Source organism: Oryctolagus cuniculus, chromosome 12, assembly GCF_964237555.1.
Source record: "Oryctolagus cuniculus chromosome 12, mOryCun1.1, whole genome shotgun sequence".
NCBI classification, from domain to species: Eukaryota; Metazoa; Chordata; class Mammalia; order Lagomorpha; family Leporidae; genus Oryctolagus; species Oryctolagus cuniculus.
The window spans coordinates 63,303,797-63,330,275 of NC_091443.1; the positions used below are offsets into that span (position 1 = coordinate 63,303,797).

The 26,479-nt window shown below is 43.1% G+C and overlaps 1 protein-coding gene across 2 annotated transcripts in view; it reads left to right on the top strand.

Moving 5' to 3' along the window:
• The window catches only part of BUB1B (BUB1 mitotic checkpoint serine/threonine kinase B), a 64,765-nt gene that overhangs the window by 13,009 nt on the left and 25,277 nt on the right, over nt 1-26,479 (top strand). For both annotated transcript variants that reach the window (XM_070053979.1, XM_070053980.1), the window contains exons 5-9: nt 7,417-7,613; nt 13,619-13,788; nt 14,742-14,956; nt 15,116-15,207; nt 21,432-21,661. In XM_070053979.1, coding sequence (XP_069910080.1) covers nt 7,417-7,613; nt 13,619-13,788; nt 14,742-14,956; nt 15,116-15,207; nt 21,432-21,661 — 904 coding nt within the window. The remainder of the gene's footprint in view (nt 1-7,416; nt 7,614-13,618; nt 13,789-14,741; nt 14,957-15,115; nt 15,208-21,431; nt 21,662-26,479) is intronic.

Below are 26,479 nucleotides of genomic sequence, written 5' to 3' on the forward strand. Positions count from 1 at the left end.
TGGAAGCGGAACAGCTGGTACTTGAACTGGTGCTCATATGGGATGCTTGCATCATAGGTGGGAGCTTAACCTGCTGTGCTATGATGCTGTCCCCAAATTGCTAAGTTTGAGTGCCATCTGGCTTTAAACTATTAAACAAAGTGGAGGAAGGAAGGGAGTAAAACCTGAGCCGTTTAATAAGTAGTAGATGTTAGTAAATATTCAACAGTTGTTAAATTAATTCTATGTAAAAAAGAACCTCAATCTAGTATAATAAACTTTCTCAACCCTCTAAGATTGATCAGAAGGTCTATAGATCTCTTAGTGCCTGTGGATTGTTTATTTCTTCTAAATATAATGGGCTGGGTAACTGTCCTGGAGGAGAAGGTATAGGAGCCAGAAGCTGGAGGACAACTCCTTAGCTGATTCAGGTATCCCTGTCTGTTTTTATGAGAATCATCATCATAAAAAAGTGATGTATTAGTTTTTCATGATCTTTGGACTTCGTTTCACCTAGTGTATGGCCATAGCAAAAAATGTCTGTTTGACCCCTTTGTACTGTCTTACTCGATGTATAGCTGTTTTATTTTTTGAACACTTTAGAATTTTTCCATGGAAATATTTTTCATAAAAATAATAACCAGGGATTCTTAGACATTAATTTCACTGCTTTTTTCCAAAGAGAAATTAGAAAATAGTAATAAGTATTTAGAGTTTTTTTTACAACCACTGTAATATGAAAAATGTTGACATTTGAAACTGATTAAAATTTCTGGCTAAAATATATCTTTTGAAGGAGGACTTCTTTTAACCTCAAAGGGTGGTAAGTGTAGGAAGTTGGGTGAAAGTATAATGTCTCTTGATTTGTGCAGGACATTGGACAAATGTTTTGACGTCCTAACTATAGGTTGGAGAAATTACTTTAGGCATATTATTTACAGAGATTTATAACCAAAAAATGGCATCCAGAGAATGCCAAGCAGATTAGGTAGCCTGGAAATTATGGTCCCTAGTATACTAGTAGATTTTATCTTTTATTCTGTCCTATGTAATATTTTCTTTTTCTTTTTCTTTTTCTTTTTTTTTTTTTTTTGTTTTTTTGTTTTTTTGACAGGCAGAGTGGATAGTGAGAGAGAGAGAGACAGAGAGAAAGGTCTTCCTTTGTGCCATTGGTTCACCCTCCAGTGGCTGCCACGGCTGGCGCGCTGCAGCCGGCGCTCCGCGCTGATCCGAAGGCAGGAGCCAAGCGCCTCTCCTGGTCTCCCATCGGGTGCAGGGCCCTAACACTTGGGCCATCCTCCAGTGCCTTCCCTGGCCACAGCAGAGAGCTGGCCTGGAAGAGGGGCAACCGGGAAAGAATCCGGCGCCCCGACCGGGACTAGAACCCAGTGCACTGCTAGGTGGAGGACTAGCCTATTGAGCTGCGGCGCCGGCCCCTATATAATATTTTTATGTGATTTATTACAAGGTTGGATTAGTTGAGTCTCTAAAGTGAATTTTTAAAAAAATATGTTTGTTTATTTTTTGAAAGAGTTACACAAAGAGGAGGCAGAGAGACAGAAGTCTTTCATCTGCTGGTTCACTCCCCAATTGGCTGCACCGGCTGGAGCTGTGCCAGTCCAAAGCCAGGAGCCAGGAGCTTCTTCTGGGTCTCCCACATGGGTGCAAGGGCCCAAGGATTTGGGCCATCTTCTATTGCTTTCCCAGGCCATAGCAGAGAGCTGTATTGGAAGTGGAGCAGCTGGGACTTGAACTGGCATCATATGGGATGCCTGCACTGCAGGGGGCTGCTTTACCCGCTATACCACAGCACCAGCCCCTAAAGTGACTTTTAATCCTAAAATCCTGTGATTACATGCAATTGAAGTTATTAAAAGTAAAAATTAATTAGAATAATTTCTCTTTTCACTTATATTAACCTGGTGCTAATGATGTGAGAGAAATAGGCAGGAAAATTAGGTAGGAATAAATGCGATGGAAGATTCTCTCACAATTTCTGTGTAGCCCTGCACTGTAACTCCACTCCCTTACTTGTCAATCCAGTACACACACTTTCCCAAGATGTACCTGTGTCTCACCCAGAATGAGGAAGGAGGAGATGCCGTTATGGCTGTATGGATGTTGAACTCCACTGGAGGCGCCATAATCCTCCCAGAAGGCCTCAAGCACACTAAACCCTGCCCAGGCTCCACCCTGTTTGTATATTCAATTAGGGCACCACGCCCTACCACTTAAAAGGAGCTGTTAGAATTGAGTGTGGCTTGGCTAATTCTCTGCCACGGCGCCGGCACCCTGGGTTCTAGTCCCAGTTGGGATGTTGGATTCTGTTCTGGTTGCTCCTCTTCCTGTCCAGCTCTCAGCTGTGGCCCGGGAAGGCAGTGGAGGATGGCCCAAGTGCTTGGGCCCTGCACCCACATGGGAGACCAGGAGGAGGCACCTGGCTTCAGATCGGCACAGTGCGCCGGCCCTAGTGGCCATTTGGGGGGTGAACCAATGGAAGGAAGACATTTCTCTCTGGGTCTCTCTCTCTCTCACTAACTCTGCTTGTAAAAAAAAAAAAAAAAAAAAAAGTGCCCTTTTGGCTGCTGTTGGCCTTCTCTGGCATCTTCCTCCTATGTAACCTCTTGGCAGGTATCTCCATGTGGGATCGCCCACGCTCACAAGTGAATGTGTTTTAACTCTTACTTTTAAATAAATCCTGCTGTCACTTTTGCACCTTATCTATGCCTCTTTGTTTTTGTTTTTGTTTTTGTTTTTTAAGATTTATTTTATTTTATTTGAAAGACAGAGTTACAGAGAGAGGTAGAGACAGAGAGGTTTTCCATCCGCTGGTTTACTCCCTAGATGGCCGCAACGGCTGGAGCTGCGCCGATCTGGAGCCAGGAGATTCTGGGTCTCCCATGCGGGTGCAGGGGCCCAAGGACTTGGGCCATCTTCTACTGCTTTCCCAGGCCATAGCAGAGAGCTGGATTGGAAGAGGAGCAGCCGGGACTAGAACCAGCGCCCATATGGGATGCTGGTGCTTCAGGCCAGGGCGTTAACCCACTGTGCCACAGCACTGGCCCCAATCTGTTCCTCTTTGAATTCTTATCTCTGGGGGCAAGAACTTGGAATATAAAATTAGGATACATATTCCCGTAATAATAGTTCTGAAGAACAATGACATTATCCTGAAATAAAGGATATAGTCAAGGCGTGTTCCTAATGGAATGGTCTGCAGGCTGTTCAGGATAAATACAGTGAGAGAGTGGACAGTGTTGCACAGAGTTACACTGCCACTTGGGACTCCTGCATGCCGTATCAGAATGCCTGGTTCAAGTTCTGGCTACTCTACTTTCGATCCAGCTTCCTGCTGATTTGCATCCTGGGAGACAGTGGGTGATGGCCCAAGGGCCTCTGCTATCTGTGTGGGAGACCAGGATGGAATTTCTGGCTTTGGCCTGGCCCATACCTGACTATTGCACTTATTTGAGGAGTAAACCACCAAATCAAAGCGCTCTGTCTCCCTCTCTCTTTCTCTTTCTCTTTCTCTTTCTCTTTCAAATAAATGAATAAACAAAAAAGAAAATAAAAATTAGTTTGGCTATTTAGGGGTTTCCAAAAAAAATTTCTTTAACTTTTCTGTTGATCTAACCCTGTTGTTCTGTTATTGTGTCTGTTCTCCCCTCTCCTCCCCTCCCCTCCCCTCCCCTCCCCTTCCTTCTCTTCCCTCCCCTCCCTTCCCCTCCCCTCCCCTCCCCTCCTTCTCACTCCTCTCCTCCCCTCCCCTTCCCTCCTTCTCTCCCCTCCCCTCCTCTCCCCTTCCCTCCTTCTCTCCCCTCCCCTCCTCTCCCCTTCCCTCCTTCTCTCCCCTCCCCTCCCCTCTTTCTCTCCCCTCTCCTCCCCTCCCATCCCCTCCCCTCCCCTCAGCACTCTGAATAACCTGCTCTGTATTGGTTGTCCCACATGCAAGGACACCAGAGCCATTCAGAAACCAGTTGAAGAAATAAAATTGATTTTTTTTTTTTAAGATTTATTTATTTTAGCCGGCGTCGCAGCTCAATAGGCTATTCCCCCGCCTAGTGGCGCTGGCACACCGGGTTCTAGTCCCGGTTGGGCGCCGGATTCTGTCCCAGTTGCCCTTCTTCCAGTCCAGCTCTCTGCTGTGGCCAGGAAGTGCAGTGGAGGATGGCCCAACTGCTTGGGCCCTGCACCTGTATGGGAGACCAGGAGAAGCACCTGGCTCCTGCCTTTGGATCAGTGCGGTGTGCCGGCCATAGCATGCTGGCTGCGGCGGCCATTGGAGGGTGAACCAACGGCAAAGGAAGACCTTTCTCTCTGTCTGTCTCTCTCTCTCACTGTCCACTCTGCCTGTAAAAAAAAAAAAAAAAAAAAAAAAAAAGATTTATTTATTTTATTTGAAAGTCAGAGTTACAGAGAGAGGAAAGGCAGAGAGGGAGAGAGAGAGAGAGGTCTTACATCCGATGTTTCACTCCCCAGTTGTCCACAACAGCCGGAGCTGTGCCAATCTGAAGCCAGAACCCAGGAACATCTTCTGAATCTCCCACATGGGTGCAGGGGCCCAAGGACTTGGGTCATCTTCCACTGCTTTTCCAGGCCATAGCAGAGAGCTGGATGGGAAGAGGAGCAGCCGGGTCTTAAACCGGCACCCATATGGGATGCCAGCGCTGCAGGCCAGGGTGTTAACCTGCTGCACCACAGCGCCAGCCCCTGAAATTGATCTTAAACTCTGTGTAATAATACATATCAAGGACTGGACTTTAGACTTATAGCACATTCAGAATTATAGCTTTCCTTAAATACCACCATATAGGAGAAAACATCTCCAATTTGGATAAGTAGAAAACCCCTTTTTACTGAATTACTGTAAAAATAAACTATTAGGGCCAGTGCTTTGGTATAGTAAACTAAGCTTCCACCTGCAGTGCCAACATCCCATATGGGTGCCAGTTTGAGTCCCGGCTGCTCTACTTCAACCCAGCTCTCTGCTATGGCCTCGAGGCACTAGAAGATGGCCCAAGTGTTTGGGCCCCTGCATCCACATGGGAGACCCAGAAGAAGCTCCTGGCTCTTTACTTCAGATAGGCCCAGCTCCAGCTGTCGCAGCCACTTGTGGAGTGAACCAGTGGATGGAAGACCTTTCTCTCCCTCTCTCTGTAACTCTACCCGTCAAATAAATAAGTAAAATCTTAAAAAAAAATTTAAGCTATTAGAATATAAATTGTGTCAGAGATACAAATAGAATGTTTCATTTATTCAGTATTTGTTTTATTAGACCCTGGCTAGAGATTAAGACGTGGTAGATAGTGATGTTTTCTGCTTTTGTGGAGCTTACTTTATTGGTGAAGACAGAGTTAAGCCATTACTTTTTTTTTTTTTTTTAATATTTATTTATTTATTTGAAAGAGTACACAGAGAGGAGAGGCAGAGAGATCTTCTGTCCCTGGTTCACTCCCTGATTGGCCACAATGGCTGGAGCTGCGCTGATCCGAAGCCAGGAGCCAGGAGCTTTTTCCAGGTCTCCCATGTGCGTGTAGGAGCCCAAGGACTTGGGCCATCTTCTGCTGCTTTCCCAGGCCATAGCAGAGAGCTGGATTGGAAGTGGAGCAGTTGGGTTTCGAACTGGCGCCCATATGGGATGCCGGTGCTTCAGGCCAGGGTGTTAACCCACTGTGCCACAGCCCTGGCCCCAAGCCATTACTTTTAAGTGTAACAAGTACGGAGTTCCTGGCAACACACACACTGAGCACTTACCTTAGGCCCAGACAGTGAGGAACTGGTAGTTAGGAGAGAAAAGACATCCAGTAAAACAGCAGGAGAAGAGGTAGCCTCTCGTAGTAAAAGAATTCCTAATTAGAACACGGAAGTGCCATTTTTATATGAAATTTCAAATGCTGATAAGGGTCTGGTGAAACTAGTATTTCTTGTAAATTATTAAATTTTGGCACAACCTTCCTAGAGAGCAATTTGTTACTTTCAGGATAGCTGTATTTCTAGGAATTTATTTAAGGGAGTGGTGTAAAATGAGAAAAGTATATGTAGGAAGATAAAATAGAATTATTTATAAGTGAGCAAAATTAGAAGTGATTTAACTATCCAGAAGAGGAAGAATTACATTATGGCAGCTCTTCTATACAGAACATTATGCATGTGTTTAAAATAATAGTGAAGACTTTCCAGCAGCATGGAAAAATGAATGATGTAATGTTAAGTAGAGAAAAAGCAAATTTTGTTATAATCAAAATATATGAAATATGTTCTTTTTTCCTTAAAAAAAACTACTAAAGAATTGTATCAAAATGATTACATTATGGAGTTTTTAGTGATAATTCCTCCCTCTTGCTACTAGAATTTTTTTTTATAAGACTTATTCATTAATTTAAAGGCTGAGTTACAGAGAGGCAGAGGCAGAGGCAGAGGTAGAGAGAAAGAGAGGTCTTCCATCCATTGGTTCACTTCCCAAATGGCTGTAATGGTCAGAGCTGGGCCGATCCGAAGCCAGGAGCCTTCTTCTGGGTCTCCCACATGGGTGCAGGGGCCCAAGGACTTAGGCCATCTTCTACTGCCTTCCCAGGCCATAAAAGTGAGCTGGATTGGAAGAGGAGCAGCTGGTACTCGAACTGGCACCCATATGGGATGCTGGCACTACAGGCAGCAGCTTAAACCGCTACACCACAGTGCCGGCCCTTAGAATTACTGAATTGTATCTGGTCTTACAAAGTCCTAAGAAAAATTCAGATTTGACCATTCTTTTGCTTATAGCTCTCTGGTCCCACCACACAGACATTTCCTGTTGGGTAAATTCAAACATTTATTAGTTTGATATTCAAGATCTGTCCCAACCTTTTTCTCCACTCCTGTTTTACCTGAACCCCTGTATACTTTCACTCTTCTGTATCTTTGCCTGTGCTATTTCTCTGGCTAGAATGCCCTTTCCTTTCCATTCTCTACCTGATGAAAGCCTATTTCTTCAAAGTCAGGCTCAAATGGCAGCCCCTCTCCTTTTTTTTAAGATTTAGTTTATTTATTTGAAAGGCAGAGTTTGCAGAGAGAGAGAGAGAGAGAGAGAGAGAGAGAGAGAGGTCTTATCCGCTGGTTCACTCCCCAAATGGCCACAATGGCCAGAGCTGAGCCATTCTGGAGCCAGGAGCCAGGAGCTTCTTCTGGGACTTCCACATGGGTGCAGAAACCCAAGGACAGAGCTTTAACCTTCTGTGCCACAGCGTCAGCCCTGGCACCCTTTCTTAAAGCCTTTCCTCTATATCCCCTTTTATTACAAGTTAATCTCTGACTTTTATTTCTTTTTTGCAGCATCCCAGTATGATACATAATGTATTATGTAATAATAGATGTATTTCCTTCAATACGTATTGATGGTTTGGCACAAAATGAGCAAACATAAATTGGTTTACTGTTAACACTTTCCATTTGTTACAGGGGCACTTATGCAATGAGCCTTTGGATATGTACAGCTATTTGCACAGCCAAGAGATTGGCATTTCACTTGCTCAGTTCTATATCTCATGGGCTGAAGAGTATGAAGCTCGAGAAAACTTTAAGAAAGCGGATATGATATTTCAGGAAGGAATTCAGCGCAGGGCTGAACCACTGGACAGACTACAGTCCCAGCACCGGTAAGCTGCTTCTCTGCAGTTTGTCTTACCCTTTTAAAATGGATAGAGGCTGGCGCCGCGGCTCACTAGGCTAATCCTCCGCCTGAGGCGCCGGCACACCGCGTTCTAGTCCCGGTTGGGGCGCTGGATTCTGTCCCGGTTGCCCCTCTTCCAGGCCAGCTCTCTGCTGTGGCCCAGGAGTGCAGTGGAGGATGGCCCAAGTACTTGGGCCCTGCACCTGCATGGGAGACCAGGAGGAAGCACCTGGCTCCTGGCTTCGGATCAGCGCGGTGCGCCGGCCGCAGCAGCCATTGGAGGGTGAACCAACAGAAAAAGGAAGACCTTTCTCTGTCTCTCTCACTGTCCGCTCTGCCTGTCAGAAAAACAAAATGGAGAGAAATAAATGAACTTTTTGCATCTGAATACAGTACTCTGATGGATTTGCAAACTAAGTTTACTTAGTTACCATTAAATTTTTTAAAAGATATGTTAAAATTATTATTTACTGAAGTAAAATCCAGGCTTTGTTGTACAGTTCTATGAATTTTCTTTTTTAAAAGATTTTACTATTTAATAGAAAAGCAGAGTTACAGAGAGAGAGTGAGGGAGAGATATTTTCCATCCGCTGGTTCACTCACCAAATGGTTGCAAAGGCTGGGGCTGAGCTGGGCTGAAACCAGGAGACAGGAACTTCATCCAGGTCTTCCTTATAGTTGGCCAGGGCCCAAGCACTTGAGCCATCTTCCACTGCTTTCCCAGGCACATTAGCAGGGAGCCAAATCAGAAGTAGAACAACCAGGACTTGAACCGGTGCCCATAAAAGAATTTTCTCATGCAGTCCCTTTGTAGACAGTACTGACTTTTACCCTGAACCCCTGGCAAACACTGATCTATTCTCTAGCCCTATAGGTTTGCTTTTTCTAGATTATAGTTATATAGCCTTTTCAATGTGACTTCTATGACTTATCATAATACATTTGAATTGCAAAATTCAGATTGGTGATTTGTAAACATTTCCTCCTACCTTAAGCCTGGTCTATTTATTCTCTCAATCGCCATTTATAGAATAAACATTTTTAATATTGAAGAAATCTAGTTATCCATTTTTTCTTGTGTGAGTTGTGCTATATCCGAGAACTTTTTTGTCTATCCAAAGGTCACAAAGATTTTCTCAAGTATTTTTTCTCTTTAAAAAATTTTATCTCCAAAATTTTTTTTAATTTGCGTTTATTTGAGAGGTAAAGAAAGACAGAGTCTGACAGAGATCTTCAAACCTCTGGTTTACTCCCCAAATACTTGTAACAGCTAGAGCTGTGGGCCCAAGCTAAAAAAGCCCGAAACTCAATCCAGGTCTCCTACATGGGTGGCAGGGACTCAGGTACTTGTGCGTTAGCAGGAAGCTAGAGTTGGAAGTGGAACCAGGACTGGCTCTCTTATATGAGAGGTGGGTGTTCTAAGCACCATCCTAACCATTGTGCCAAATGCCCACTCCAAATTTCTTACTTGTAGCTCTTCCTGTTCCTTTGACTGACTGACTGACTTCCTTCCTTCCTGATTGATTGATTGATAAGTTACAGAGAGAGGGAGAGATAGAGAGAGGTCTTCTATCTGCTGGTTCTCTCCCCAGATGACTGGAGCTGACCCTGTCAGAAGCCAGGAACAAAGCACCTCCTCTTGGCCTTCCATGTGGGTTCAAGGGCCCAAACACTTGGGCCATCTTCCTCTGCTTTCCCAAGCACATTAGCAGGGAGGTGGATTGCAAGTGGAGCAGCCAGGAATTGAACTGGCAACCATACGGGATGCCAGCGCCACAGGCTGTGGTTTTACCCACACCATAGTGTCAGCCCCAATTCCTTTGACTTTCTATGTAAGTCTTAGAAGAAACTTCCTGAGGTTTTGATTAGTATTGCATATGAGCCCCATATATTTCTGTATTTATTTTTTTTTATTTCTTTTAGTGAGTTTTGGTAGATTTTGTCTTTTAAGGAATTGATCCATTTCATTCAAATTCACTTTGTTTGTGGACATAGAGTTGTTCATAATATTCTTTTATTATTTTACACTTGCAGGTTATATAGTGATATTTCCCCCTTTCATTCCTGGTAGTGGTAATATGTGGCTTTCCTTCTTTTCTCAGTCTGGCCACAAGTTTATCAGTTTTATTGAAAGCAGCTTTTGGATTGACTGCTTTTCTCTTAGTGATTTTTCATTCTTAATTTTATTTCTGCTCTTCACTTCCTTCTTCTTGCTTTGGTACAACTTGCTCTTTTTGTTATTTAAGGTGAAAGCATAGGGTCATTGATTAAAGACCTTTCTCCTTTTCTAAGTATTTCATGCCTTAAGTTTCCTTTTAGTCACTGCTTTAGCTGCAAGTTTTGATAAGCTGTATTTTCATTTTCATTCAGTTCAAAATATGTACTAATTTCTCTTGTGTCTTCCTTTTAACCTATTGTTTATTTAGAAATGAATTATTTGATTTTGAAATTTTTTGGATTCCACTGTAGTCAGAGAATATTTGTATGATCAGTTCTTGTAAGCTTGTTAAAGTTTGTTTCATCACCCACAATATGATCTATTTTGGTGAATGTTCCATGTGCACTTGAAAAATACATGGGTACTAGCTGTTTTGCAGTGCAGTATTTTGTAAATGTCATTTAGGTCAAGCTGATTGGTGCTTCTCTGGTGTTCTGTATCTTTGCTGACTCTGTTTGCTTGTTCTACTAGCAACTGAGAGGAGCTTTGAAGACTCTTTAATTGTGATTTGTCTGTTTCTTCTTTCAGCCCTGTCAGTTTTGCTTAATGTATTTGAAGTTCTTTTAGAATTGACCTCTTCTTCATTATATGATGTCCCCTTTTATCCACAGTCTCCTTGTTCTAAAGTCTGCTTGGTCTGATATAAATACATCCATTCCATCTTTCTTTGTTTATGTATCTTTCTTTCTTTTTTAAGATTTTTATTTATTTGAGAGATAGTTAGACAGTGAGAGGGAGAGACAGAAAGGTCTTCCATCCGCTGGTTCACTCCCCAGGTGGCCGCAATGGCCGGAGCTGTGCCGATCTGAAGCCAGGAGCCAGGTGCTTCTCCCTGGTCTCCCATGTGGGTGCAGGGGCCCAAGGACTTGGGCCATCCTCCATTGCCCTCCCAGGCCACAGCAGAGAGCTGGATTGGAAGAGGAGCTGCCGGGACTAGATCCAGCACCTATATGGGATGCTGTCTCCGCAGGTGGAGGATTAACCTACTGTGCCACTGCGCTGGCCCCTCCTTCTTTCTTTTTAAATGTTTATTTTTGTCTTGAAAGGCAGAGTGACTGAGACAGAGAGATCTCAAAATCAGGATCCTGGTATTCAGTGTGGATCTCCCATATGAATGGCAGGGACCCAGATATTTGATCCATCACCTGTTGCCCACCAGGATGTGCATTAGCAAGAACTTGGATTGGGAGCTGGTGTTGTGGCATAGTGAGTTAAGCTGCCACCTGCAATGCCAGCATCCCATATGATTGACAATTTGTGTCCTGGCTGCTCTACTTCTGATCCAGCTTCCTGCTAATGGCATGGGGAAAACAGTGGAAGATGGCCCAATCCTTGGGCCCCTGCCATCCATGTGGGAGACCCAGAAGAAGCTCCTGGCTCCTGGCTTCGACCTGGCCCAGCCTTGGCCATTGCAACCAAATGGGTACTGAAGCAGCAGATAGAAGTTCTCTGTCTTTGTAACCCTGCCTTTCAAATAAATAAATAAATCTTAAAAGCAGCAGCAGCAGCGAGAAGGGAGAGCTGAGTAGGACATGAATACAGGTTCTCTAATATACGGTTGTGGGCAACCGCAGCGGTGATTTAACTGCTGTGCCAAAGGCCTGCTCTTTGCCTTTTTTCTTTAATTGGTTGCTCTAGGTTATATAATATACTTATATTTTACCACATCAAGTAAAATATAGAAGCTTTATAACTGTATAGGTCCCTTTATCTTTTTTTTTTTTTTTTTTTTTTTTTTTTAAGATTGCTTGATTAGAGAAAGGGAGAGATAGGAAGAACAAGATCTTCCATCCACTGGTTCACTTTCCAAATGGCCACAACAGCTAGGGCTGGCCCAGGCTGAAGCCAGGGGCCAGGAACTCCATCTGGGTCTTCCATATGAGTGGCAGGGACCTACATACTGGAGACATTTTGTGCTATCTTCCCAGGCACATTAGCAGGCAGCTGGACAGGAAGCAGTGCAGCTTGGACTTAAGCCAGGCTGGGAAAAAAGTAGAATAGCTGGGAGTCGAACCCGCACTCTGATATGGGAAGCCAATGTCCCAAGCAGCCACTTAGGCTTAACCCTCTTTTCCAGCATCTACTCCTGTGATTGAGAACTGGTCGCATTTTCTTCATCCTTGGTGTCAAGTAATTTTGAATTGTATCCTGAACATATAATCTTGATACTATCCTATTAGACTGAGTCCTGAATGTTGTTGTTTTAACTGAGTAAACAGCCAAACTTTGGGTATCACAAGTGCTTTTTTGTTCCAATGTCAGTTCAGTTTTAAGATTTGTGATATGCTGCTTTGGTCCTCTCCCGTGTGTGTTGTGCCTGAGGTTTAGTTGCACTTGGGCAGTGATTTATGTCATAGTTCAGGTCTCCTGGCCCTTTTCTGTGCTGCTTTGAATCTACCCTGTGCATAGTTATCTCAGGAGTGGGCCCAGAACTTGTGCTAATTCATGTGTGGAATCAGAAGATTCACTTTCTCACCCCACTCCTCTTCATTATTTCTCCCATACTCTTTGTCCCTTAGAGTCTCCCTTTCCCAGACCTCTGGCCAGAAAGAGGGGGGGTTTCTCTAGGAGTTTTAGATTTCCATACCCCCATTATAGCAGTTCAAACCCACAAGAGAAAACAGAAGAAAAAAGAAACAGGAAACAACCCCGCGTGGGTTGTTTCAAGTTTTGACTTCTCTCCACAGTCCGTTTGCTTTTGTTTACTTTTCAGAGCCCTCAGTTATGTTTTTGGTATGTTGTCTAGAGTTTTTAATTCTAATGAGTGAGAGAGAAAGAGGGAGGCTACAGTAGGCTTACTCCATCTTGGTCAGCAAGTTGTTGTTTTTTTTTTTCCTTCTGATAATTCTTAAAACTGGCAGCAGCACAGGAAGTTTAGTTTTCAAACTTCTGCGAGCTTTGCTAAAGTTAGATGTCATGTTGTGTGCAACTTCATGTCATGTGGGTCAGGAAAATGTGTGTGTGTGTGTGTGTGTGTGTGTGTGTGGAAAGAAAGAGGAAGAATGGGAAAGAGATGTGATAAAATGGATATGACAGAATGTTCATGTTTGAGTCTAGGTGAAGGGTACATGGGTACTCATTTACTCTTTCAACTATTATGTCATTTTTTAAAATTTACAATTAAAAAGGTAATGGGAAATAATATATAAATTTTATAATCATAATGAAAATGTTTAGAATATTTTTAATTGGTCAAACTTCGATATTTAATTGAGGAGCTCAAACTCTTCTAGCTCAACTTTGTGTGATCTCATGGTGGCTCCCTCTCTTCCTAAGAAAAGAAACGCTTTCTTTAGAATATTCCTATTTGTCTTCTCCCAGCCTGTTCTTTTCCTTTGTTTAGTTACTTTATTTATTTAGAAAATTTTTTTTTATTTATTTGAAAGACAGAGTTACAGAAAGGTAGAGCCAGAGAGAGAGAGAGGTCTTCCATTCCACTGGTTCACTCCCCAAATGACTGCAATGGCCAGAGCTTAGCTGATCCCAAGCCAGAAGCCAGGAGCTTCTTCCAGGTCTCCCATGTGGGTGCAGGGGCCCAAGGACTTGGGCCATCTTGTACTGCTTTCCCAGTCCATCACAGAGAGCTGGACCGGAAGAGGAGCAGCCGGGATCCGAACTGGCGCCCATATGGGATGCCGGCCCGGCAGGCTGGGGCTTTAACTCACTGCGCCGCAGCGCCAGCCGCACTTGGTTACTTTAACAAATTAGACATTTTGAGGCTGGTGAGTAGTGAGCATTTCACCAAAGATTCACTGTCCGTTCTTTCACTTCAGACAATTCCAAGCTCGGGTGTCTCGACAGACTCTGCTGGCACTTGAGAAGGAGGACGAGGAGGAAGTTTTTGGAGCTTCTGTACCACAGCGAAGCACACTGGCAGAGCTGAAGAGCAAAGGGAAAAAGACGGCAAGAGCACCAGTCAGCCGTGTCGGAGGTGCTCTCAAGGGTAAGTTTGTTAAATGTCATTTTGGAAAACCCTTAGTCTCTGGTGATAGGCGGATTAGGTAAGCAGATTATGCATAAATATACATGTAGACAGAGTCATAATTTTCTGAGAACTGGGTAATAGAAAGAAAAGTGTCAAAGGAGAGCTAATATACAGTGTGCAGTAAAATCAAAGCCCATCAGTGGTTTTGTGTTTTAAGTAAAGACCTGATTCAAGTTGTTAGGATGCCTTGAGACATTTGGAGGGGTGTTAGCATTGTGGTGCAGTGGGTTAAATTTTGCTGCTAGGGTGCCAGCATCCCAAATCAGAGAGCTGGCTGGAGTCCTGGCTGCTCTACTTCCCAGTCAGCTCCGTGCTAATACAGGGAAGTGCTTGGGCCCCTGCCACCCATGTGGGAGACCAGGATGGAGTTCCTGGCTTCTGGCTTCAGCCTGGCCCAGCCCTGACTATTATGGCCATTTGGGCAGTGAGCCAGTAGATGGAAGAGCTCTCTCTCTGATGCTCTGCTTTTCAAATAGCTTATTGTTCTCTGTACCTTTTATTCAATTTTTCTGTGAACCTGAACCTGCTCTAAAAAATGGTCATTGTTAATTTTTTAAAAATGCTTATTGTTGATCATTTTTGACTATACAAATAGTCCAACTTCTGGCCCTAAAAGGCTGGTGAAAGAATTTTTAACTAGGTCGACATCGTTCTCTGAGGCTTTGGTGCATGCAGGCTTTGAAGTGCCTACCATATTACTACATGTCTTCTTTCAGTTAGCAGCTTGTGAGCATAAGCAACAGAGTAGATAAAAACAGGACTTGTTCGGCTTAATTTTTTTTTAAGAAATCTTTCAGTTCTGTGATGGTAAAAATGTAAGTATTCTTGATTTGAGGAAGAATAGATTTAAATTATCTGTCATCTAAGTTAATAATTAAATATTTTACATGTAGTTTTATTTTTTTTCCTAGCTCCAAGCCAGAACAGAGGACTTCAAAATCCGGTTCCTCAACATATGCAAAGTAATTGTAGAATTACTGTTTTTGATGAAAACACGGGTGAGGCTTCTCTAGCAGAGTTGTCTAAGCCTGCAGTCCAGCCATGGACAGCACGCCCTGTGGCCAGGGCCAAAGAAAATGAGCTGCAAGCAGGACCTTGGAACATAGACAGGCCCTTGCAAAACAAGGTAAGGACTCTTAGATCCAGTGTATTTATCTGCCAACCTAACACATCAGATTTAGAGTAAAAGAGTGTTTTAATTCCTCTTGAATATTTAGGCCTGGTCGGCATATGCTGTGTTAGAATGTAAAACTATGGTAATTTTAATTTTCTTCTTCATCTTTAGCCTCATGATAATACAGCTTTTGTGACAGTTGGGCCCCCTGTGCGTCCCAGTTTTACTCCATATGTGGAAGAGACTGCACAACAACCCGTTATGTAAGTTTGAGTTCCAGATTTTTTTTTTAAGACAGAAAAACATACAAAGATATCCCATTCTAGTTTACTCCCTAAGTGTCATTAACAGCTGGGACCATGCCATGCTGAAGCTAGGAGCTGGGAACTTAATCCATGTCTCCCATGTGTGTGACAGGAGCTAAACTAAGTGAGCCATCACCTGCTGTCTCTCAAGGTACTCCCTAGCAGGAAGCTGGAATCAGAAGCAGAGCTAGGACTCAAACAAAGCCCTCTGATACAGGATGTGGGTGCCGCAAGCAGCATCTTAATGGTTATACCAAATGCCTACCTCTGAATTCCAGATACTTTAAAAAGAGAATTACTAAAGGTGGACACAGGCACCTATCCTCATTCCCAAAGGCATTTTCTTCTTGGTAAGAATGAAAGTACTCAAAGTTTTGTTCATCCTTTTATTAAGAAATAAACTGATTTATTAGGTTTATATTTATATTGCTGTAGGAAAGATAATTACTGTGATTTAAATGAGATGTTCTGCTTTTGTTATTGACAGTAATTAGAAATTACAATCATTTTCCTATTTAACCTGCCTGTTTTTTCCTCTGGACATCTTTTTCCCTTCTTTCTAACTCTTAGCATTTCTGTCTCTACGAAAAAGTATCATAGGTGTGGTTAATCAAGCCAGTCTGAGATTTAATCTAATATTTAACATGGCTGAATTCTAAATATTTGGTTGAATTCTGAGTCCCATTGCAATAGTTTCCTAATAATGACTTAATTTTTATTTTTTAAAGATTTATTTTGGGGCAGCCCTATGGCATAGCTGGTAAAGCTGCCACCTGCAGTGCCAGAATCCCATATGGGCGCCGGTTTGAGTCCTGGCTGCTCCACTTCTGATCCAGCTCTCTGTTATGGCCTGTGAAAGCAAGTCCTTGGGCCTCTGCACCTGCATGGGAGACCCAGAAGAAGCTCCAGACTCCTGGCTTCAGATCAGCCCAGCTGCAGCCATTGCAGCCATCTGGGGAGTGAGCCAGTGATGGAAGACCTCATCCTCACTCCTCCCTCCCTCCCTCCCTCCCTCCCCGTAACTCTGCCTTTCAAATAAATAAAATAAATATTTAAAAATATATATTTATTTTATTTATTTGAAAGGCAGTTACAGAGAGAGGTAGAGAGAAAGAGAGTTCTTCCATCTGCTAGTAAATTCCCCAAATGGCCACAACGACCGGGACTAGGCTAGGCTGAAGCAGGAGCTTCTTCTGGTTCTCCCACATGGTGGCAGGGCCTCAAGCACTTGGGTCATCCTCCACTGCTTTCCTAGGTGCATTAGCAGGAAGATGGATCAGAAGTGGAGTGGCTGGATGTGAACTGGCGCCTGTATGGGATGCTGATACTGTAGGCTGGGACTTTAACCAGCTGCGCCACAGCACCAGCTCCTCATAACAACTTTATAACCCCTACTTTATGCCACGTAATAATAGGAGTGCAAAAATAAAGAAAAATTTGAGCATATTCTATCTGATTAGAGATTCAAGACAAGGGAAGCTCTTTTTAAGAAAATCATATGAACCTTTATAAAAATTAATAGCATGACATTTATAGATGCTTAATTTTTCTGAAGTTTCAAATTGTTTTGCAGGAACATGGATTATGTCAAATATTAATGTGGTATAGGAAATGTTAAAATGTATTTAAATTCTTTCTTCTGAGTGTTTGATTCCTTTAACACATTTTTCTTTAGGTTTTTACTTAATGATGTGTAGGAACTCTTCATAGATAAGAAAACCAGTTAAAATCTGTAATAGGAATTACAAATATCTCCCCTCCTCCCAATTTGTCACTTTTTTTTTTTACCTTATGTAGCAATAACTGTTATAAATAATTTTAGATTTTATATAATTGAATTTAGCAGGTTTTTTTTTTTTTTCTTTTCTGTCCCCATCTGTTGTTGTTAGTTCTCTTATCCATTCTCTAGGCTATTGCAGGTCTAAAGTGCACATATGATTGTGTTGTCTTCAAGGTGAGAATCTCCTGCTAGTTCCCCATAACCTTTCAGATGTAGCCCAAACTCAGCAGTCTGAGACTTGGCCTCTGCCAACATCTCCAGTTTTCGCAGTGGTCACAGTAGACCATAAGTTCATGAATCTGGAATAGCTTCAAAGCTACCCTTACCCACTTCTTCCAGCAGACTGATTCTTATGCCTCCTTTAGGCCTTTACTCAGATGTCAGCCCCTCTAGACATCCTTTTGGGAAGTGCTTCCTACCATTCTTGCCCATCTGGGTCCGGCTCCTGGAATCATTCTGCTGTGGTTTACCATGTGCTCTGGGTTGCTGTGTTTACTGTCTGTCACAGCCTTTCTTATTTTTCCCTGCCTACTGGAGTGTGACTTCCTTCTGGTCAGTGGCTGTGTCTTCCTACTCTTTTTTTTTTTTTTTTTTGACAGGCAGAGTGGACAATGAGAGAGAGAGAGACAGAGAGAAAGGTCTTCCTTTACTGTTGGTTCACCCTCCAATGGCCACTGCAGCCAGCACACAGCGCTGATCTGAAGCCAGGAGCCAGGTGTTTTTCCTGGTCTCCCATACGGGTGCAGGGCCCAAGCACTTGGGCCATCCTCCACTGCACTCCTGGGCCACAGCAGAGAGCTGGCCTGGAAGAGGGGCAACCGGGACAGAATCCGGCGCCCCAACTGGGACTATAACGCAGTGTGCCGGCGCCACAGGCGGAGGATTAGCCTATTGAGCCGCAGCGCCGGCCTACTCTTTAATTCCTGTCCTTGGGCTCCTGTACCCATGTGGTGACCCAGGTGGAATTCCAGGCTCCTGGCTTTAGTGTGGCCCAGCCTCAGCTGTTGCAGCCATATAGATAGTGAACCAGTGGATAGAAGATCTCTCACTTTCTTTTTCTCTCCCTCTCTCTTCCTCTTTTTCTGTAACTCTGCATTTAAAATGAATAATTAACTCTTTAAAAAATATATATGAATTGAAAAATAAATTACTAGGGATTCTGTTGAATCTATAGGTCACTTGAATTAATGTTATATTAAGTCTTCTGATCCTTGAACATGGGGTATCATTCCATTTATGTCTTCTCTAATTCCTTTCAATTATATTTTATAGTTTTCAGACTATGTCTTGTACTTTTCTTTAATTAATAGACTTTATTTTATTTGAAGATTTATTTTTTATTTATTTGAAAGAGTTACAGATAGAAGAAAAGACAGATCTTCCATCCACTGGTATACTTCCCACATGGCTTCAGTGGTTGGGGAGGGGCAAGGCAAAAGCCAGGAGTTTCATCCAGTTCCCCAACATGGGTGGAGGGGCCCAAGCACTTGGGCCGTGATCCACTGCTTTCCCAGGAGCATTAGCAGGGAGCTGGACTAGAAGTGGAGCATCCAGAACTTGAACTGGTGCATGTATGGGATGTGGGCATTCAGGCAGTGGCTTAACCTGTTGTGCCACATCCCCAGACCCAGTAGACTTTATTTTTAAAATAATCTTTAGGTTTACAGAAAAATTGAGTAGTACAGAAAGTTCCTGTATGCTCCCTTCCCCCAACCTTATATAATTTACCTTTTTATTTTTTTTAAAGAATTTATTTATTTATTTGAAAGTCAGAGTTACAGAAAGCATGGGAGGGAGAGAGAGAGATCTTCCATCTGCTGGTTCACTCCCCAGATGGTGGCAGTGGCTGGGGCTGCGGCAGTCCAGAGCTAGGAGCCAGAAGCTTCATCCAGGTCTCCCACATGAGCGTCAGAGGCCCAAACACTTGGGCCATCTTCCACTGGTTTTTCCAGGCCTTTATCTGGCAGCTGGATTGGAAGTGGAGCAGCTGGGACTCAAATCAGTGCCCATATGGGATGCTAGCTAGCATCCCAGGTGGGAGCTTTACCCACTATACCACAATGCCGGCCTCATCATCTTTTATTAGTGTGTTACATTTGATATAATTGATGAACCAATATTGACACATTATTACTGGCTAAAGTCTGTGGTTGTTTTTCTCTTAAAGATTTGTTTACTTGAAAAGCAGAGTGACAGAGAGGAAGACACATAGAGAGTTAGTGATCTCATATCTGCTGGTTCATTCCCCAAACGCCTGTAACAGCCAGGGTTGAAGAGGCCAAAACCAGGAGCCAAGAACGGGTGGAGGGTGTTCAAGCACTTGAGCCATCTTCTGCTACTGTCCAGGCAAATTAGCAGGGAGCTGGATCAGAAACAGAACAGTTGGGACTCAAACTGGCATTCCAACATGGGATGTAGGTGTTCTATATGGTGGCCTAACCCACTGCACTACAACACCTACCCCTAAAGTCTGTTGTTTGTATTAGGATTCACTCTATATGTGGGGGTTTTGTTTGTTTACTTGAAAGGCAGTTACAAAGAAAGAGGGAAAGATAGAGGGAGATCGTCCATCTGCTGGTTCACTCCCTAAATGGCCGCAACGGTCGGGGCTGGACCAGGCTGAAACCAGGAGCCAGGAGCTTCCTCTGGGTCTCCCACATGGTTGCAGGGGCCCAAGCATTTAGGCCATCTTCTGCTGCTTTCCCAGCTGTGCTAACAGGGAGCTGGATCACAAGTAGAGCAGCTGGGACTCAAACTGGTGCCCATTTGGGAAGCCAGCTCTGCAGGTAGCGGCTTATAAAGTAGAGGTGTTTTTTTTTTTTTTTTGTTTTTTTTTTGTTTTTTTTTGAAGAGTTACAGAGAAAGTGGAAGAGAGAGAGAGAGAGATCTTCACTTGCTGGTTCATTCCCCACATGGCTGCAATGGCTGGGACTGGGTGAGGCCGAAGCCAGGAGCCAGGAGCTTCATTTTGGTCTCCCATGTGGGTGGCAGGGGCCTAAATTCTTGGACCATTTTCCACAGTGTTCCCAGGCCATGAGCAGAGAACTGGATTGGAGGTGGCGCCGCTGGAGCTCAAACCGGTGCCCATACAGGGTGTTGGTATGGCAGGTGGCAGTTTTAACACACCACAACACCAGCCCCCAGAATTGTTATCTTAATTTCATTTTCAGATTGTTCATTGCAAGTGTATAAAATACACTTGATTTTTATATATTAATCTTATTCTTCTGATGAACTCATTATTTAACAATTTTTTTAGTGAGTCTTTAGGATTTTTTATAGCTAAGCTCATGTCATTTGCAAATAGTTTTACTTCTTCCTTCCCATTTGGACTCCTATTAATTTTTTTTCTTGCCTAATGGACTTGGCTAGAATTTTTGGTACAGTGTTGAATGGAAGTGGCAAGTCTTATTAATAAGTCTCTGTCTTGTTCTTGACCTGAGGAAATACATCCTGTCTTTCACTATGAAATATGGTGCTAGTGTGGGTTTCTCATAGAAGTCCTTTATGAGGTTGAACAGTTAGAGCAGTTTTTTTAAGCATGAAAATGCTCAAACCCTACTGTTACAGGTTCTGATTTAGTGGCTCTGATTTAGTGTACTTGTGAAGAGGCATATTAATAAGGTGAGATGAGAACATCTGCTTGTCCTCTGTCACTCACCCATTATCCTCAGTAGGGAACCTTGAACTTCCTATCATCATTTCCCTATTGCTATATTCCTAACTCTTAACTATTTTGGGTGCTAAATTGTGAAGCACTGCCTTATTATGCAGATAAACTTCTTTTCATACTCTGAGTTAAATTGTAGTATCAAAATTTATTGTAAGCAGTATAAGATATTTGACAACCTTAACTTTGATTTAATTCCCTCCCTCATCCTAACAGATGTGGTACTCAGAACATAATTATTAATTACTCTTGTAAGTTATTTTTAGCCTCTTAATCTCATTTTTTAAATGGATTACATATATATAGTCTTTTTTTTTTTTTTTAAGATTTATTTATTTTGAAAGTCAGAGTTACACAGAGAGAGAAGGTGGAGAGAGAGGTCTTCCATCCAATGGTTCACACCCCAGATGGCTGTAATGGCCGGAGCTGTGCCAGTCCAAAGCCAGGAGCTTCTTCCGGGTCTCCCATGCAGGTGCAGGGTCCCAAGCGCTCGGGCCATTTTCTAATGCTTTCCCAGGCCATAGCAGATAGCTGGATCGGAGGAGGAGCAGCTGGGTCTCGAACCGGCACCCATATGGGATGCCGGCGCTTCAGGCCAGAGCATTAACCCATTGCCACAGCACTGGCCCCATATATAGTCTTGTTACTAACATTGTCTATGTGTTTGGTCAAAATATGTACAAAATAACTTTTTTAACCTGATGGTGAACAGTTGTTACTTTGCTTCTTTAGGACCCCATGTAAAATTGAACCCAGTATAAACCATGTTCTAAGCACCAGAAAGCCTGGAAAGGAAGAAGGAGACCCCCTGCAAAGGGTTCAAAGTCATCAGCAAGAGTCTGGAGAGAAGAAAGAGAAGATGATGTACTGTAAGGAGAAGATTTATGCGGGAGTTGGGGAGTTCTCCTTTGAAGAAATCCGGGCTGAAGTTTTCCGGAAGAAACTAAAAGAGCGAAGGGAAGGTATGTGTCTGATCAAATTCAAGTTTGTGGAAGTAGCTTAACTTAGTTTTGGGAAGGTTGTGCTTATAGGATAAGCCAGGGGAAAGCTGCCCCATTATTAGTAGCTTTATGTGGTGTTTCTGTGACTGTCCTATGACTCTCTGTGTATAAGCTGAACCCTGATTGCTGCTTCCCCAAAAACTCAAGGGGAAAGGGACTCAGTCCATGTTCAGGAGTGAAAGAAAAGTTCTGAACTCTAGGAATAAATTCATTTTCCCTAAAATAATAATCACAGCTGTGACACCCAACTGGCATGTGTGGGTATAACATGCCTTCTCTTCATTTCTTTTCCTAATGTTGCCTGTTTCACTTTACCTTTGATACTATGTCTAAAATTCCTCCCAGGACTTAACATGGATTAACATACTTGGTCACACCTCAGTCACTTAATTATATTTCTTTTTATTTTTTTTTCTAATTTATCTTATTTATTTGAAAGGCAGAGTTATAGGGAGAAAGGGAGATAGAGAGATAGATCCATTGATTCACTCCCTAAATGACCACAATGGCTGGAACTGGGCCAGGCCAAAGCCAGGAGACTGCAACTCCATCTGGGTCTCCCATGTGGTTGCAGGGGCCCAAGCACTTGGACCATCTTCTGCTGCTTTCCCAGGTGCATTAGCGGGGAGCTGAATCAGAAATGGAGCAGCCGGACTCAAATGGGATGCCAGAGTTGCAGGCGATGGCTTAACCCACTGTACCACAATGCTGGCCCCATTTTTATTGTTTTCTTAAAAGACAGTAAGACATTATCTTTTTATTCATATTTTTGGTTTGTTTGCTTGAGAAACAGTGACAGACATATCTTTCATCTACTTGTTTGTTCACCAGATGCTCACAACAACCAGGACTGGAACAGGCCAAAGCCGGGATTTTGGAATTCAGTCTGGGTCCCCCATGTGGCCGGCAATACTTGATCCATCACCTACTGCCTCCCAGGGTATACCAGTTAGCAGAAAGCCAGAAGCAGAACTAGGACTCAAACGCAGGCATTCCCATGTGGGATGTGGGTATCCCAAGTGGAATCTTAACTGCTGTGACAGATGCCCACCCCAAAGACAATATCTTATTTCTAAGTTAAGGATGCTTGGGGCCGGTGCTGTGACGTAGGGGGTTAAAGTCCCGGCCTGCAGCGCCGACATCCCATGTGGGCACCGGTTCAAGTCCCAGCTGTTCCTCTTTTCATCCAGCTCTCTGCTATGGTCTGAGAAAGCAGTGGAAGATGGCCCAAGTCCTTGGGCCCCTGCACCCGCGTGGGAGACCTGGAAGTGGCTCCTGGCTTCAAATCAGCTCAGCTCTGGCCATTGTGGTCATTTGTGGAGTGAACCAGCAGAATGGAAGACCTTCTCTCTCTCCCTCTGTGCCTCTTTCTCTTTCTGTGTAACTCTGACTTTCAAATAAAATTTAAAAAATTAATTAATTAAGGGATGCTTTGTAGTAAATTGGGAAATGGAAAGCAGTTCTGATTCTGGAGGCTAGAGTACTTGGAGGAAGGTGATAGAGCAGAGTAGGCTAAGAAGTAGAAAGTACGGCACTCGGGACGTCAGGCATTAGAAGATGGGGGAGCAAAGACGGCATAGGAGAAGACTTGGGAGAGGATCTAAAGATAGATTTCATCCATTTAGAGATTTCACTGGGATCTGTATCAGGAAAGAAGAAAGTAATGTTTCTTTGTATATGAATATCCAGAATAACCTACTATTGTAGCTCAGCTCTCAACTTTTGTAAAACAGATTACTAGTAAATTTGGAATGCCTTCATTTATTATGTCAAGTAGTGCCTTCCAAGATTGACAAAAGTGCTCAGGGTTCAAATAATATACTGAAAGACAGAATTTAGGTGTCTAGGCTAGGAGAGAGGGATTTCTGCAAAGCAAAGTTTTTAAAAAATAGGTACCAGGGCAGGTATTTGGCAAAGGTTAAGTTCTAGCTTGAGACCCCCCAGTGTCCTGTATGGAGTGCCTGGGTTCAAGTTCCTGCCCTGCTCTCCATGCCAGCTCCTGATTATGTACCTCCTGGGAAGCAGCAGGTGATAACCCAGGTAGTTGGGTCCCTGCCACCCAAGTGGGAAACTCAGGTTGAGTTCTTGGGTCTTAACTTCAGCCTGCCTCAGCCTCCACTTTTGGGATGTGAACGAGCAAATAGGAGATGTCTCTCTGCCTGTGAAATAAGTAGTAATAAAAATAAATTAATGAAAACTTTCAAAAATGCTTGTATTAAAAAAATAAAATTTACCCCAACAAAGAAATGGGTCAGGAGAGTTAAATATAAGCTAGAAAAAGAATGAGGTGTCTCAGGTGAAAGTTGTTTACTTAAGGGAAAATCCTAGCTTACAGCGAGAATACAGAAGTAAGGTTAAAGTACATTTTATCCTCAGCTGGCCAGAAAATGACCCATGTTAGGTTTTGGTGGGATCTAAATAGCTAAAAAGGAGTATTGACCTCTGAGGATTTCCTGACCTGGTCTCTGAATCTAGTTTCTGAACTTAAAATTTCCATCTGTATGGTTTGTACCCTTATAAGTCCTCACACCCGTAAACATGGTTTTTATTTATTTATTTGAAAGTCAAAGTTACAGAGAAAGGGAGAGAGCTTCTATCCACTGGTAAACTCCCCAAATGGCTGCAACAGTCACGTCTGGGCCAGGTTGAAGCCAGGAGCCAGGAACTCTATTTGGATCTCCCATATACATGGCAGAGACCCAAGTACTTGAGCTGTCACCTGCTGCCTCCCAGGTGCATTAGCAGGGAGCTGGACTGGAAACAGAGCAACCAGGATGTGAACCAGTGCTCTGATATGGGATACGGGTTTCACAAGCAGTAGCTTAACCTGCTATACCACAATGCCTGCCTCTAAATATGGATTCTTTATAATTATTGAAACCTGGCTTCAAAGAGGGATACAAGGAAAGAAGAAGCCAAAATCTAGGCTGACAAGATGGTTGTTCTTGTTGCTGATCCCAAACCATTTTCTTCCCGTTCCTTCGAAAATTCTGGCTTCTTTCAGAGTCATATCCTTCAATTTTTTTTTCCTGTGTTTTCCGAGTCTCCCTAGCAATTCTCATCTCAGACGTTTCAGTCTCTCCCTTTCATTCAATTGATTGAGTGCCTGGCTTGCTAATTTTCTTTTCTTTAAAACTTTATTTATTTGAAAGGGAGAGTGACAGAGAAAGAGGGAGAGACAGAGAAAAAGAGGTCTTTCATCTGCTGGTTCACTCTCCAAATGGCTATAATGGTCAGGGCTGGGCCATGCTGAAGCTAGGAGCTCCATCTGGGTTTTCCACATGGATGGCAGGGGTCCAAGTACTTGGGGCTGTCTTCTGCTGCCTTCCTAGGCACATCAGCAGGGAACTGGATTGGAAGTGGAGCAGTCAGGACTAGAACCAGCACACTGATATGGAATGCCAGCATTGCAGGTACTGTGCCACAATGCCGGCCCACATATCTTTTTTTTTCTATGCCTATGTCATCCTTAACTTCTCAACTCTTAACCTCCTATGATCTCTTCCTTTACCCTACCCGTCATCCCCTCCCATAGTCTATTGACTGTCACTTCATGACTGTACCACTGTAGAAATCTCTACTTTGAAGGTCCTATTTTGTGACCACTACCTTCTGTTTTAGCTTTACTTTAGGACTCCGCCTCAGAAATTCTTTGGTCTCATTGGGGTTGCTAATCCATCCTTAAGACTTTGTTGTTTTTTTTTTTTTTTTTTTTGTTATTCATTATCATCTTTAAATCCTGACTTCCTTTACTACAGCTCAGAGTCATGATCAATCATTATAATCATTCCCCTGTAAATACCCTTACCTCCTTTGCTCCCCCATCTCTTGTATTCACCTGGCAAAACCTCAATCCTGGTTAAATTCTGTATCTGCATTTAAGCAGTTTAAATGCAACTGTGTGTCCTTGTTTCACTTTCAATTTATAGCTACGAATCTCAGATGGGCATTCACTAGTACCTAACAATCTTATCATACTTCCCTGGTAGGTCAGATTTTTCCCTCTGCTAAAACAACTAATTTTCTTTTCTATTTTTAAATCTTCTCAGTTTGATCTTGGTTGCTTCATATTTCATTGAGAAAATAGAAGCAATGTAGTGGTAATGCCACTTTATCACCACCAAATCTATCTTATCTGCAATTTGTACTCATACACTTAACCTCATATTATTTCTGTTCAAATTGTTAAGATTTCTCTGTTTGGCTTTTAGAGCTCACCCTTACTCACCTCAAGGATTTGGTCCTTACAGCTTTTTTCCTGCCTCTCTCCTTTTTCCCTTTCTACTAAACTGTTCTCATCATAAAATATATTCCCACAAAAAAAAAAAAAAAAAAAAAAAAGAACCCTCCGCTATCTCAATATTCTTCTCTGGGGCCGGCGCTATGGCGTATCGGGTGAAGGCACCCCTTGCAGTGCTAGTTCTCATTTGGGCATTGGTTTGAGTCCCGGCTGCTCCGCTTCTGAGCCGGCTCTCTGCTATGACCTGGGAAAGCAATAGAAGATGGCCCAAGTCCTTGGGCCCTTGTACCCGCGTGGGAAACCTGGAAGAGGCTCCTGGCTCCTGGCTTCGGATCAGCCCAGCTCTGGCCATTGTGGCTAATTGGGGAGTAAACCAGTGGATGGAAGACCTCTCTCTTTCTCTCTCTGCCTTTCCCTCTCTCTGTGTAACTCTGACTTTCAAATAAAAATAAATAAATCTTTCAAAAAAATTCTTCTCTAATCATTAGCTCATTTTTCTATTTCCCTCCTTAGCAAAATTTCCCAAGAACTGTGACCTC